A 16,052-nucleotide genomic window follows, 5' to 3' on the forward strand; every position below is an offset into this window, starting at 1 on the left:
TAAGATTTTTGAGTCACAAAAGCATTAAGTCAGTATAAATCTGTTGGTTAAGCTGCTCAAAACTGGTAATGCGTTAATCTGGAGCTGTGGTGGGCGAGCACAGCCATTGTTGACGTACATTAAGACATCTACGTGATCACCTTGTGCTTAGCTCTTTTCCAGACTCAGCAGTAGCATCCCCCTAAGTCTTACTTAAGGTAAAATCTGCAGAAGACTGGTTAACAAAGCACATGCAGGAACTCTCAGTAGCAGGTGTGTGGTTTTACCTGCTTCATGGATACCAGGACTATAAATTTGGGGTGGCCATGGCTTGTTGTTTCTTCTACCATGGAGCTGGCTGTCTCAGTTTGGAGTCTTCAGCCTGGTTTGACCCTCCTTCTGCTGGTGGATCTGGCTGACTTCCACCCCTGGAAGGACTGCAAAAGCCTCCCTCAGTGGTGACTGTGAATTGCAGCTTAACTAGTCCCATGCTGCTTCTGCTTTTTTTTTTCATTTCAGGTCAGTGCAGTTAAAACCTTAAGAGAAAAGCACTGCTACAGTCAGTTTAACTGGTGTAAAGGTCTTTTAGTCTAGCTGTGATGTGTCATTTAGAAATACTTTTGATGGTTATTTACTTCAATGGTTTTGGAAATGACAATGTTGTTTGTGTTTGTTTTTTTTTTCTCATTCTTTTTGAACCCCTGTTTTATATGTTCGTGGTTTTTTTTTCTCCTCTGCCTAGACCTGGTTAACCATTTCTGTGAACAGGTCCTCAATTTTTTACTTTGTCCCTACTTTCCTGTCGTAGCCCCATCTTCCCCTGGTGTCGACTCCGTACCCTTACAGCGCACAGGCAGTCAACACGGCACACAGAACGCAACAGCGACCTTCCAGAGGGCCAGCTATGCGGCCGGCCCAGCCTCCAATTACGCAGACCCCTACCGACAGCTGCAGTATTGTCCTTCTGTTGAATCACCATACAGCAAATCTGGGCCAGCCATCCCACCTGAAGGGACCTTGGCTAGGTCACCTTCCATTGATAGCATTCAGAAAGATCCCAGGTGGGTGAAACCTTCATTGTCTACTCTTTCTTGTTCGTGCAGAGGTTTGTAATCGCAGTTTGCTTTGTATGTTTCTGTTGTTGAATATATATATATATATATATATATATATATAAAAGATTGTACCTGAAAGGTTTTGCTTGCATAAGAGCTTTGTCCTAATGCTTTACCTTGAAAGGCTCTCATGAGCTCTTCTGTGAAATGAAATTATAGGTATGGTCTTGAATTTGTGTGTTTAGCCTGCTTTCAGTGGTCCTACCCATCAAAAGATTATGAAAAGTAATTTTCTCTGAAAATGGGAGAAGTGGTATGACTATTTTGACTCTGTGACTATTCTGTATTGAATTTTCAAGTTGCTTGTTGTGCAGAAGTTGTTACAGTTGTTGGTTTGTCTGCAGATAATGTTGATGAAAGCTGCAGAAAAGGATATTCTGGTATTGGGCAATGAGACTGGGCAATGTGGAAGCCACACGTAATCAGGCTTATCCTTCACCCTGTGTGTTGTGTGGGCTTCCAATGCCAGTACGTGGTAACAGAATGTATGTGCTACAGCTTTGCAGAAATGGTTGTTACTGTGCATGCTTTTTAAATATATAGCATGACTTTTAATGTTGCTGTGAGGCATGAGTGTCCTCGTATACTTAGGGAAGGTGAAAGGAGGAACCTTTATATATAATGTACCCCAAGCAGGCAGATGCATTAGAGAGAGTTTTCTGACAAATAATTTGACTTCCACAGTAGCAGCAATGAAAATGGTGACAGTAATCCTCAATGCACTTGGTGATTTTGTTTAGTTTTCTGATGGAAAAGAAAGCAAGTCTCTTTGGTAACTTACGTTTAAACTTGTTGAAAGTGTTAATTTATGCAAGGTTTTTCTATGGCAGATGGTGCGATTTATTTATTAATTTTTGCTATATATAATTTCTTGATGGGAGAGCCCAAAAATTTGCCCACAACAAAAATATTGGAGGTGTTTAAGCAACAATTTGAAAAGACTTCTTTGCCTGCATTAAAAAACAAATTTTGCAACCTGATCTCTCCACTTGTTTAGCATGATAGCAGTTCTCTCTGTCTCTCCATCCAAGAACACAACAGCAGTAAATTTTATGGCACATCAGAAATTGCTTGCAGCTACTTCAGCCGTTGTAGAGTTTCATTTGTTGAGAAAACTTCTGTCTTCAACCTTTTTTTTTTTTTTTTCCCCCCCTTAGCTTTGGATATTCCTCCAGAAGTTTGAAAAAATATAACGTGGATCCCTCCCCTTCTTCCACCTGCTCTAGGGCAAGTGTTAGTAACCAGAGGGAAAGAATCTTTTTCTGAAACCTTGGTATTTTGATATATTTCTATTCCAGAATATAAAAGCCCATGAAGAAAAAAAGAGAAAGATTTGCTTTGTAATTGTCTCGTGTTCAAACATAAAAAAAATTACATTAGAAGTTCACTAAACCAGAGGAGAAATGACTGTAATCCTTACGAAATGTTCTTGGGAGAAGCATGATGATGGTGAAGGCGCTAGTCCCTATAGACAGGAAAGACATGTTTACAGTATCTCTATAGGTCTTAGACATAATATCTTTTTGGAAAAGGTTATCTCCCTTTGGTTGCTCTGCTATCACCTCACAACTGTTATTCAGCTACTGTATAGGATATGTACTTGTAAAAGAAGATTTCTTCTTGCAAGTTTTTCATTTGCCAGCTTTTTGGTTCTTTCTTGCCTTGTTATAGCATTTGTACGTTCATGAGTATTGATTTCTCTAGGTAAAGTAGGAGCGAGCAGGCATCCAGGTATAAATTGTACTTGATAAAACACTTTAGAGGGGATCATTAAATATCATTACTAATTACTATTAGATGGATTGAGATTTTTCATAAAGTAACTTTGGTAAAAGAGGTTTGCATTACTCTTGATCTCATTCATTTGATCCATGGACCGTGCGTGGTGTCTCTTACTTAATATTGCTGCCCTTACTTGTTGGTTTGAATAAATTTTACAAAGCAATGTCAGAGACTCGCTGAATGATGTTATACCTTAGTCCCCAGAAGCTGTAGTCCACCTATGCAGACTGGCTTGTGGAACTATTTGTGGCCTACAAGAGCTGCTGATCTTTCAGCTATTGGAAAGACATTGAAAAATTGGAAGGTGTTTGGAGAAAAGCAACAAAAGCAATTGGGAGACTTCTAATGTGTTGATTTCTATGGATGAACTACAAAAATGTGGATAAATGACAAGTGTGGAAAGGAGGGGACAGAAGATTTTCCAGAGACTTGCAAAAATATTATGGAAGGACAGAAATTATTTAGGGTAGCACATGGGAGGTGTAATTAGAAGTACTGGCTTTAATTAGGAAGAAACAAACATGGCCCAAATACAAAAAAGACTTCCAATGTCTGTGTTATATTGCACTATGTTCCTTAAAGAGTTATCATTTATACTTACATAGCAAAAAAAAGATAAACCTGTTAGTCAGTGGGTGAGCTTGGTCAACTGATAAATCTTGAGTTTCCTTACGGACCTATTTGCTGCTTTGGCTGGCTGGTTGGTTGGGGTGTTTTGTGACTGACATGAACCATGGAGGGGAATGGCAGGTGTCACTTTCAGATGCTGAGCCTACCAGAGCTCCAAACAAAGGCTCACTGGCAGAGGAAAAATGGCAAGACAAAAAAAATTACTAATTGCAGGCTTTTGCTGACATTATCTGTATGTCAGTCAGCTCAAGATGAGGAATAGATACCCAGAATGGAACATACTCATCCTGATAAGCAATTAGAGTTCCTAAAACTGAACATTATTTTTTGGAATCATCAGTTTAGGTGGAATTTCCATCTGAAGTCCTTAAAAAATGGTTGGCAGGCACTGGCGTGGTTGACAACTTTTTCCATTGTCTTCACCATGTAGTTTGTATTACTAATACTCTAGTTTTACATACGTGTTCTCAGCTGACATTTGGCAAATGAAATTTTAGCTCAACATCTGCTCTGCACCATCCAGCTGTCATAAAACGCAGCTTAATGTTCATTAACTAAAGTTTAGGACAAAAACTAGTCTTAAAAAGTATCAAATGTCTATTACCAAGTTTGTGGTAGGGCATAATTTTTGATTTATGCAGGTAGACTGTTAGCTGATAGGAGCTCATATAACAGGTAGTAAAAACTATATGCATCTATACTGGTGAAAAGTCTGAGGCTTTGTTATTTAAGAAGAAAATAAACCCCCTATCACCTGTCAGAAATAAAATAAGTTCCGCGTATAGAAAATTGAAAAAATGTAATATCAAATATAATTTACAGATTGATTCTTCAGAGCCCTCTCTTATGTTTACTTTGTGTCAAAAAAGGAAGAAAAGTATGCAATAGGGCTGTGGTAGAAACTCTTTCATGCCATAATCTTTTATAAGAAAAAGTGGCATAGAGAGGGAGGGAAATAATACAATATTTATTTTCTAATTATTGTCTTGCTTTTGGTTCCTACTGAACTGTGAAGTCTTTACTATTTTAAAGTATCAGAAATATATGTTCATGTGATATTTTCCAGCCTGCTTTCATTTAAGAAAGATTGATGTGTCTCTTAGCACCAACAAACTATCCAAGGTTTGTCCATTCCTAGACTTTAGGGGAACTGGGGAGCCCTAGAAATAGAAATCCCCGTGTCCAGTTGTCAGTCTGCGTGCCTTCCAGTTTTTAGTCCAAAACACGAACCTGAAAAATGTGTGTAAACGACTTAATTTTTGAGTCTTTAAACTACTGAGAAACAATGTACATGTACCACTGCTGATAAATCACACGTACTGAATAACAGATGAAAAATATGTATTTAACTGAAGGATCTGAAAACTATATACTAACAAAGTTTTGCAGTAACAGTGGTTTTACTTCACGATGGACTCGCTGTGTCTGGTTTGATGGGTTGAGTCAACATGTTTCCTTTGTTGTTTTGTGACTTCTCTTCTTACCTGTTTTTATTTATGTGCCTGTATACACTCAGCAAAGAAGCTGACAAGAAACTGAATTAACAGCAGGAATTATGTGGCATACACTCCATTAAGGCTATCAAAATGAATTTCAGAGTTCAAATGTCCATTTCATATTGCATTGAATTATATTCATCTACACTTACAGTTTTCCTTTATGTCATCCTCTTTCCCAAGACGTGTTTCAGAACCTTTAAAACTATTTATTCAGAAGAAATGGGGTAATTTGGTGAAAGAAGCTGTAAAGCGTTCATTCTTCATTATAGAGCAGACTGTAATGATTGGGCTCTTGTTTAAAAAAAAAAAAAAAGACAACACAAAACCCACTAGCAGTAGAATCATGTTGCAACTTTACAAGAAAACAATTTTTTTTTAAACCAGCTATCTCATAGTGGTTTTCACCTTGAGAACTATCTGGATATAGGTCAACGTAGAAACAGAGTTTTCCAGGTGTTGCATGATTTAACTGTAATGCCCTGAGACATTTCTGCTCTGTTCTGCTCTTGCAGAGTCAACTTTCCATTTCATTGCCTCTGCTGGCTGTAATTTCCTCCTAAGCAGAAGATGACAGTTCTGTCTGTCTTAAGAAGTTTTAAATTGACTTTCTTTCCACTTATGAAAGGAAATAAATTAGATCAGAATATTTTGTGTGGATTGTAAGTTTCAAAACTAATCTCTTTTTTTTTTTTTTAAGTATGCTCTGTTTTTGAAATGGAAGGTAGAGAGCTTTCTTTTTTCTGTAAGAAAAGTGATAGTAAAATAAACTCTAGTTATCCTAATTTCTGTGCTCCAGTAAAACTGCTTATGAGATTAGCACAGGGAGTTTGGAACATGGCCTGCTAAAAGGCAAATGTTTCTGCAGGAGTTTTCCCCATATATTTAATCTCGCTTTGTTCCAAGGATTATCTCAGTGTTAGTAGTGTTAATCTACTGTAAATCTGAATAGCAGCCAGGCAGTCGAACAGCGTAACAAGGTAAGAAAGTAACAGTGTAAACCTGCATGTGTGGGAGGTTGAACGTCTTGGTGGCAATGTGTCTGGGAGCTTCTTTGGCAAGGGTTGTCACCTTCAGAAAGAAACATCTGGTGGGGTGGAAGGTTTTGCTGTGACTACAGTACAGCTGGTGGCAACACTCTGCAGCACTGCTGTGGTCAGTCCTCAGATGTGGGCTCGGCTTTTCAGAATCCAGAGGGCTGTCAATGGGTCTCTGGCATCATTCTCTAACCCAAGAGGCTTAAGACAGAACAGAGCTTGTAGAAGGACCTCCCTGCTTTTACATGACACAGTGTGTGATAGGCAGCTCTCCTTTTCACTAAATAGTTTTCAAAGGTCCCTCTTATCTTTATCTGAAATTAAGGGTAAATTAAAGGGGGAGGTGATTCTCCAAGGGTCGTCATGGTGCGGAAGCCATGGGAAACGTACTTCTAGTGGATCCGACCATGTAAGTGTTTGGCAACGTAGGCTCACCTCCAGAAGTAAATGGTTCAACTTCCTAGGTCCTACAGTCTCCTAAGAATTTTTTCCATCATATTTACATGGGCCAGGCCCCATGTATAGGTGGAACCAAGCAAATGGTGTTCAAGAGTGCTCATTTTGTAGCTCTGTGTTTAAGTATATTTTTCATTCAGCAAGGAAATACCTGCTTTATTTTCCCTACATAAAAGTCATACAGTGTCTCAGGCTTTAATGTGTACCCCTCTGAGCATGAAAAACTGACCTCAAAAGAAAATAAAATCGAAGAGTCTAAATAGCACAAAAATACACCCAATTCAGGAATAGCAAGTCTAGAGCAAATTGCAATTCCTCATACAGATCCTTTCTACATAGAAAGCATGAATTTTTACTGAGTGCACAAAATAGCTTTGAGAAAATGTAGGTATGATAAAATAAACAGCAATCTCTTTCCCCTTCCTGCTGTAGGTAACTGAGGATGAAGCTTGCTTCCTTAAAATGGGTGAGGTGGGAATCCAAAGACTATCCTAAAATCTGTTAATTAGGGATTTCAGGAGACTTACTTAGCTGGAAACCTTGTCTGGAAAAGACTTTCCTAGAGAATGTTTAGTTCCAGCTTGAGCATGGCAAAATAAACAAGGAGCTAACTGGTCCATGCAAGCGTCAACTTGTGGTGAAGTAGAGGAGTGGTACCCAGAACTTGGAAAACTTATTTTTTGTGTGCATTTGAGCACATTGCTGTATATGCCAGCAGTTTCTGTCTTTCTATTGAGGTGGTTTATAAATGGCTGGGGAGGCACTGGACATAGATGGAGACATTTCATAGTGCAGAAAATGTGATTCAGTATGCACAGAACCATCCACCTGCATTTGCTATTCTTTTCTTTCTAGAATTTACTTCATGTTGTTTGGCAACCTCCTTTTTCTGGGAGAAATGCTTAGGGGGAAAAAATCCTGAAGCATACTCTACAGGAATAAAGTGCTTGTGCTTTTAGCTCCTGGAGCACCCAGTACCCACTTGCTCTCCTCTACGACTAGTAGCATTTTTATTGACAGTGCAGGAGGCCAGTCCATTTTGTTGCCATCCTATCTTTAAAGAAATCTGATCCTATCATTAACAAATCTGCCCTACGGTAATCACAGAGCATCACACTTTAGGTATATCACAGTAACATGGGCAGTGCTGATCCATGTAGTTTGAATAATGAGTCAGTCCAGAAGTGCTTACAGTTCTTAAACTGTCAGCAGAGTAGAGCAGGTTATATGTAGGTATTTGGTATGTTATTTGTGCAGTATACAGGGTATAATTTTGAGATAGATGATACCTTGTCTCTTGTTTTGATCTGAAAGTTTAGCTCATATAATCTTCTCCCTCCAGCAGAAGGTAATGCCTTTCCTTTATGCTGGAGGGAAAGAAGGTGAAAGGCCACTTATATACTTGTCAATGATGCAGGACATTCAGGAGCTCCACATAGGGTTGAGAAGTGCACATTTAAGAACTGGGGAGCAGATGAGACCGATGTCTCCTTTTTTGGTTATTTTCTTACTATTATCATCCTGCCCTTCCCAATAATGCTGGTCTGCCACTTGCAGTACAACAACAAAGCCCTTTCCACTATCTCTTTCTTAATCTGTTGCATATTTTAATGGCATCATTCATTCAAGAAGAAGCAGGTAGACAGTGTACCTCATCCTTATGCTGTCCATAGCTATTTTCTGGTTCTTAAGTGACATAACTGGGCTTCTAATGGTGAATATATGTCTCAATGCAGTTTCTGCCTTTGTTTGCCACACATTTTGCTCAGTATCCTGTGGCTCATTTGCAAACTTTGACAGATGCAAAATCTGTGTGGTGCTTTCTGTGATGACAGACTGCGAGAGCCAGAAAATGTTGTAAGTATATTTTCCAACCAGACATTAAAAACATGGGAAAGAACCATAGTTTCAGGCTTTACTGGGCTCATGTAAGCTGTTACGATCTCCTGGCAAGATAAACCGTGTAAGAAGCTTCTTAGTAGTAGCTCTTGGACATCTTATCAGCCAAATGGGTAATAATGATCTTGCTGTTTATAAGGATGTTGAGAGTAAGTTAAATTCATAAGGTGCTTTGAAGTTCAAAGAATAATCTTGCTCTTACTTCCATGGGAAATGTGATGGGCAGGAGGGAAATGTGTTAGGTGGAGAAGATGAATGGGGAAAATTTTGAGGAAGCTTGCTAAAATCAGGACACACAGTCTCAAATGTTCTCATTAAAAAAAAGGCAACTGAAAATCATCCTCAATGCTAAGACACAAGTTGCTATACAGAGGTTGTTACTTTCTGAAGCTGGACCTCAGTGTGATGTTGCACAAGTATTTTATAAGCAGGAAACAGAAGCCAGCTAATATTGTAGACATTTTACAAAATGCATCAATGAGAGTGCCGGAGATTTCTGTAGGAGAATAACACCAAGAATTTGCTGAAATAATGTTTCTAATGTAGAGTTTAGCTAAAAATGATGAAGAGAAAGAAAGGCAACAACTTTTATTAGTTTCTAGCAGAACTTGATAGCTTTTATAAATTAAGAGCCTGACTTTAAGAACCCTAACTCTATGTAGATTAAATATATTGGATGGGAATAGACTGATTTCTTCCAGCTCACTCAAGATCAGAGCCTGATGTGAAGTCCAGCCCCGAGCCTTCCTTTCACTGGTGCATTGCCCTTCCTCTGGCAATCTCCACCATCTCCACCTAGATCTGTCTTTCTCACCTCACTCCACTGCCCCACTCCAGATGCTTGATGAACAAGTGATGTTTGGAGATGCATCACAATTCTTAGCATTAAGTAAGTGGTTTCCTAGGAAGCCAGAGCCACCAACAATGCCATAGAAATCCTACAACCCCTGTTGCCAGGGAAACTCCTAATCTGAAGACTTACTGTGAAATGTTTGTTCTGTTTGCTTGTGGTGGTGGTGGTGGTGGTGTGGTTTGTTTTGGTTTTTAAGCCACAGCAGCAACAGTGGGATCATTTGCTGTTTAGCTTGCCACATACATCTAATAATTTGAGGGTCATGTTTCTCCTCACCATGCAATGAAGTGGAGGGATCTGGATAGCTGAAGACCTGGAAGTGAGGACAGAGTGAGACCTCTAGGTTTCGGTGGCATACCAAAGGTAAAAATATGAAGGATGGAGGGACACGTGGGGAAAGGAGGAGCTGTGTAAACTCTCTCCCAAGGTAAAACAACTATTTTACTTCAGGAAATAAGCAAAAGCTACAGAAGTTTAAAGAACAAAGTATTTGAATTTCATTTTTTACTCTTTAAAAATGATTTAAAGTTAGCTTGTTAGTCCTTTTGTTCCATAGCAGAACATGATGTGTTTGGTTCATATACTACATCTTGAAGAGGAGGGCTGATCTTTGTTTTTATGCTGTTTGATGCTATTTTTTTCCTTCTACCTACTTGAGTTTGAGCATCTCCAACTTAGTCTGAAAATTTGGCCCTGATATGTGATGAGGCTAAAGAAAACTGTTGGTGTGTTTGTGTTGGTGGAATGAATACTGACAATGCAGTTTCTTAGTAAATGCGAGTCTCTTACCTTCCTGTTAGTCAGGCTCGTGTCACGTTTCTGTGTTACACTCTCCCAGAAGCTGTGCTGATCAGTCAGCCTCACTTCTTCCAGCTCTTGTCAGTAGCATGAAGAGTGGTTCCTCTTCTTGACTCCTACTATGTACTACAAAGATTCAGAACCTGAATTTCCTGGTTTTTATGTAATTTCATTATCCTTAAAATATTCAGGCTCAAGAGCTTACCTCAAACCACTGCAAACTAACTCAACGTTTGCAGTTCTGTAGTCCTGGCTGTCTCCTTACAGAAACACCAATATGATTTCTACCTGGGACTTCTGTATGCCTCCAAAAATCAACAAGCTTATTCCACAACAGTTTTGCAGCATGGGGTTCTCCTATTTTTGATTTTTAGATGGTCGAAGTGCAAAATAGCACGTGACCTTCATGTATCAAACAATTTCTCACAAAGTAAAGAATTGACCTTAAATAACTTGGGTCAGAACCATGGAGGAAAAAAAAGGGGGGGGGGGTGGTTCTATTTTATTTCTTAACATATCTCAAAAAAGAAGCAGGAAGATGTTACAGGGGTGGATTCCTCTGGCCTAAGGCCCGGGATGGTGTGTAAGATGTTAGGTATAATGTTCATGACCTGGGATTTTCCCACCAGCGAGGCACTGACATGGGTGGAAAACTACCACAATACTTTTCCTCAGCCACAAGGTGACGTGGGCACAACCCATGACCACAGTGTTTGTTGAAGGGGATGTGCCCATGGGACTGACTGTGCAGGGAAATGATGCTGAGTGGAGACCTGCTGATCCCATGCCCCTTGTATTAAGGGCAGAGCAATTCTGCGTGTGCAGCCAGGGATCGACAGGCATGGTTGGTAACAGGTTGGACCAGCCTCACTCACCAGCAGCAGAAGCTGGAGCTGCTGATGCGTTGCAAGGAGAACCTGAGGCAACCGTGGTGATGAAGCCCAGGAGATACCTGCTAGGAGTCTGGGTAGAGGGTGAGCCTGGAGCAACCTACAGGTTTTTGTATTTCTGTGGAGCTCATACTTTCCTGTTGGCTGAATTATATTATACTGTCCCTTTTCTGCTTCAATACTTTGAGATTAGTAGCTCTGAAATGTGAGTGCATGGTTAGTTATCTACTTGCAGAGATTCAGGCTATCTGGGCCAACTCGCAACAGACATTTTGCTGTTAATAAAGTTTATTTTAGTTGAAGATGCACAATGTTTGAACTGTTCTAGTCAGTTGTAATTCATGTCCAGTGATTCATGAATAGAAGCTGCCTCTGTGGTTCAGTGATGTGATCCTGTTACTACGTAGCTGTTCATATCTCCATACTTAAATTTATGGTCCTGAATGGCTTTAAAATGGATGGTGCTTTTTGTTTGTTTGTTTGTTTGTTTCCTTGCAAGAAGTTGGCTTTCGTAAGGGGTTACCCTTTTTATGCTTCTTTGAGTTTTCTGTATAGTTCTGTAATTCCTTCCAGTAGCTTTTAATAGGGAAGGCTTGACATTTTTTGCATTGGAGTAGTTGCTAAATGTCTTGTAAAACTCTGGCTGCACACAAATTGGCATACAGAGGATTCTTTAGATGTTTTGATGTTAGATAGCTTTTTCAGGAAAAAGTGGGAGAAGGGGTTTGATTTCTGCTTTGGCTTTACCATCACACCTGAGAATGGAGTTTGCCGTGGGTAGCCGAATCACACAGCTTCCATTTCGGCAAAGCTTTTCCTCTCATGTACACAGAAATTCTTTTAAATACACAAAATCTTCCCTGCAGGATGAAATCTTCTTTGCATAGTCTTCTCTAGTGGATGGGTTTTTTTTCATTTGTCAGCAGCTACGGTTTTTTAATGAAATTTATCCTAAACTGTAAAGGTTTTATCTGCAGCTGCTAAGTGATAACATCCTGTCAGCCACTGCATTTTCCATGGCCCGGCACCAGCAGCCATCTGTTACCTTGTGCACAATTTGCACACCAGAATCTTGCCTCCTAAAAATAAAAAAAATAGCAGAGAAGTGCTGCACAAAACCTTCCTTCTGAAGTACATAAGATTATATCCATAATTTCAGTAAAAATGGGGGTCTAGTTCTTGAGTCTGATAAGAAGGACTTCACAGCAGTTTGGTTATGCTGTATAGCAGAGGTATCAAACTCATTTTCACTGGGGGCCACATCAGCCTTGCGGTAGCCTTCAAAGGGCTGAATGTGATTTTAGGACTGTATAAATGTAGGAGTAGTTACATATAGGAAGGAGGGGGCTGCCTTTTCACAGGGGGAGCTTCTTAAATGAAATTTCCTCATCAACAAATGTGTGCACATGTCTTTCAAAGAGAAATTCAAGAACTGATGTCTCAAAATGCACACTGAACACCTCTTCACCTTTTCCTTTCCAGTCATAAGTTATTGCTGATTCAGTTTTCAAATCAGTTAGGTGGAAATACTTTCTTCAAGAAGCCTGTTTATCACCTCCTGTATGCCTGTAATCATATTGGTTGTACACATGGGTACAGTGAAACAGAACCTAAGAGTTCCTAACTCCCAGCAGGTTTATTACTAAGCCAGATTTGCCTCATAATAATAAAGTGAATAGCTTCTCAGAATCATTTGAAATGTGAATGCAAAAGTCTTATTCTTGTTCTGTTACGTATTCACTGACATAAAGCTGCTTGGTACTGATCTTAGATCTTCTTTCCTTTTGTTATTTTTAAATCAGAATTGGGCCTAGATTTTGCTTTTTAGTCGTGTTAGACATTACGTAGTTTCACTCAGTTTCAGTGAAGTGTTTATGTTGTGGTGGTTGGGGTTTTTTTTGTTATTTGGGTTTTTTTCATTAGCAGTAAGAATGGGATAGGAGTCATCAGCTTCTCGGCTGTTTTCAAGAATCTGTGATGAGGAAAAGTGCGCATTTCATTGCTAAAAGGAAAAAAAAGTGTTTTGGAAGGGTGAAGGAAATAACTGATAGAGCTGTTTTCATTCAGAGGAGTGTTTATGGGGAAAAAAGAAATCAAGAAAAAAAATCTGTGCATCAGTCTCTCTAAAATTTATTTCAGAGCATTATGTATATTGCCTCCGTACATTTAAGAGTAGAATGGATGGTGGAGGAATGATAGAGCTGGTAATTGAGAGCTGAGACATGCAGACTAGTGAAGGTAACCTGTCACGCTTGTATTGACAATTTCGGCATAGCCTGAAGGATAATGAAATGCACAAAATAGTTTTCAGAAGCACTTAAAAATAAACTACTTATGATCTCACTTCTCTAACATTTTAAACTTCTTTGGAAAATGGAATTCTCTGCACGTGGCATTGATTTAGTTCCTTGGTCTTGCAGGCTTCCTGGGAAAGCTAAGCTGGTAGCGCTCCAGGTTGTGCTGAATATAAACAGTATAAGCTAAATCTTGCAGTCTTTTCAAGGCGTAAATTCCATTTACTTTGTAATGTTTAACTTTCAATGGAGTAAATGCAGCAATACAAAGAAATTTCTAAATGGAAATTTGACAGCGAGTCTTGATCAACAATGATTGAGAGGCAAATTTTGATTTTTGGAGCCCTGTTAATTTTCATAAGAAAATTAAGAAGATAAAAATTGTATATGACATTTATTAGCTTAAGATGAAAACTAGTGAATTTCAGAAATTTGGTGACGATAGTGTGAGTTTCTACATTTGTTCTCAGTACAGGCAGGGACTGGGGTTTTACCAGTATGTTTTTATCCACTTTGTGAAACTGCTTGTGTATGGGGAAGAATGTTTAGAAGGCACTGTTGTCAAGTTCACAAAATAAGTGCCATAAGAAACACACAGAGAAAACTTTATCAGCCCATTTCCTCTCAAATGCTCTTGTAGTTTCCCTGTGCCTCTGTTAAATGCAACAATTGAGTCTTTCATCCTCTTCACAACAGTTAGAAGTAGTTCAGTTTTGGGTTTTTTTTTTTTTTCCATTTTCAGACAGATAGAACTGCTTGACTCAAGAAAATAAACATTTCTTGAGTAATAATTTCCTGTTAAAATAACTATCACTCAAATGCTAAGATGTCAGTGTAACAAGAGAAGTATCTTATGCTGCCAGCATCACTGTAGAATAAGGATTTCGTTTCAATCTGGATGTCATGAATCCAGCTTTAAAATTTTAATTAAACCTATAGAGAAACATGTTTTACATTTTTCTAGTAAGACTGAAGTTTGAACTCACTTCTCAGTGATAAAAAAGAAAAGCAAATAAACTTTTAGTAGAGCAAGTAGGAGGTTTTGCATGCTGGCATTTGGTTTGAGTTAGTAACTTCAGAAAAATAATAATGTGCTTTTGAAATAAAAGCCAGAAAAGAGAATGGAAACTAAACAGAATAAATGTAGCTTTTGAGTTTTCTGGGAATTCAAAGACTTATTGAGTGTCTAGAAAGCTCACACGGAAGAGAGGTGGCTGCTTTCAGCTCAGTGTTGTAGTATTGTAAAAAATATGATCTCTGACTTAGTTTCTTTTACCTCAGGGAAAGAACATTTTGGGAAAGCAACACTTGCTTCATCATTCTCCCCAAGCCCATCTAAAATTTAGGCTTTGTAATACTGAATTCTCGTAGGATCCCATTAGAAAGGAGACTGGTGTGAAGATTTATGTATTTCTGTCAGTATATGCACATGATAGTAATAATGATGCAACTCCTCCGAGAAGACGCAACTTGGAATGGAGGCTATGAAAAGTGTTTGGTGGATTACCAGTGTGTGTTATTAATACTTTCTAATATGTAAAAAAAAAAAAAAAGTGAAAACATGGGTTTGTGCTGCTGTTTGTGTACATCTTGCTAGTATTTAAATGGTCCAGTGGTTTCATTTTACTGTACATGCATTAAATTGCTGTACATTGCGTAAACTGCACATCTCTGTTCCAAAAAGCTCTGGTGTTCAATTTGAAATTACATACAGAAAGGTGAACTGATGAAGAACAAGTGGGCAGAAAGGCAGTGTTAAAAATAAAAGCAGTTAAACTGCTTAATTAAGTCAATAGATTTACTTCTCTGAATCAGTTAAAAGCTTTTATTCTTCATGACAAATAATTATTGGTATTCCCAGACTGCTTTTAATGTAGTCACGTTTTGCTGTTTTTCTGGTAAACGTGTCTCGGCAGAAAACCCAAAGATTGAGAAAGGAGGTAGTTTCTTTCTGGGTAGGTCATCTGTGAAAGCCTGTAGGAAGGATGTTGTGTGAAAACTGCAAACATCTTTTTTGGAAGATGTGGACAAATATGTGCTAAAGGTTGGTGTTATAAAAGCATTTCAAAGAGTGCATCAAAGGGCAGAACTGTGAAGGACCTTGGACATCTGTGAAAACTATATGGAAAATGTAGCCAGCTGTAGTCAACAATCTCATGCTGTCATCTTGTAAAAATCAAAACCCCTGTGAAAGCTTCATTGCTGGAATAACAAAACCTCCACATCTTTCAAGTAGACTTAACAATTGAAATGCTCGAGTATTAAGTCTAGTCAACTTGAGAAAAAAAAAAAAGTTTTCTTGACCACTCCCCACTTAGAATTTGATAGTATTAGCTTACTATATATACATATGAACATGTTTATGTATATATGTATGTATATAGTATTTAGTAGGGCTTTTAGGCTGAGCACGTGTTGGCCATGGAGTGTCTTGGAAAGTGGGAGTGCAGAGTGCAGGATTTTCCACAGTCACAGGACACTGGAAGACCTCCTGCCTCTACCCAGTCTGCAACCTTTATGCAGTTTGTAGGAACTTCAGTCTTTGTCTATATAGTATAAATACAAACTACAAATACACGTAATTACACAAAAAAGTTATATATGATATGTGTACATATATAGAATACATAATCCAAGTATACATGGCATGGAGCTGTATGCTGTCAGCACGGGTGTTTAGGTGGGGATATGGGGCACAGGAACAGGGTGTGATTTTTGTTTACAGGCATGTCAGATACTTTATAGAATCATAGAATGTCCTGAGTTGGAAGGGACCCACAAGGATCATCGAGCCCAGCTCCTGTCCCTGCACAGGACAACCCC

At 38.8% G+C, this 16,052-nt stretch overlaps 1 protein-coding gene across 1 annotated transcript in view; it reads left to right on the forward strand.

The window, feature by feature from the left end:
- The window catches only part of CTNND2 (catenin delta 2), a 531,616-nt gene that overhangs the window by 286,749 nt on the left and 228,815 nt on the right, over window positions 1–16,052 (forward strand). The window contains exon 8 of the mRNA XM_065627308.1: window positions 788–1,040. Coding sequence (XP_065483380.1) covers window positions 788–1,040 — 253 coding nt within the window. The remainder of the gene's footprint in view (window positions 1–787; window positions 1,041–16,052) is intronic.

Source organism: Caloenas nicobarica, chromosome 2 (assembly GCF_036013445.1).
Source record: "Caloenas nicobarica isolate bCalNic1 chromosome 2, bCalNic1.hap1, whole genome shotgun sequence".
In the NCBI taxonomy this organism is placed as follows: Eukaryota; Metazoa; Chordata; class Aves; order Columbiformes; family Columbidae; genus Caloenas; species Caloenas nicobarica.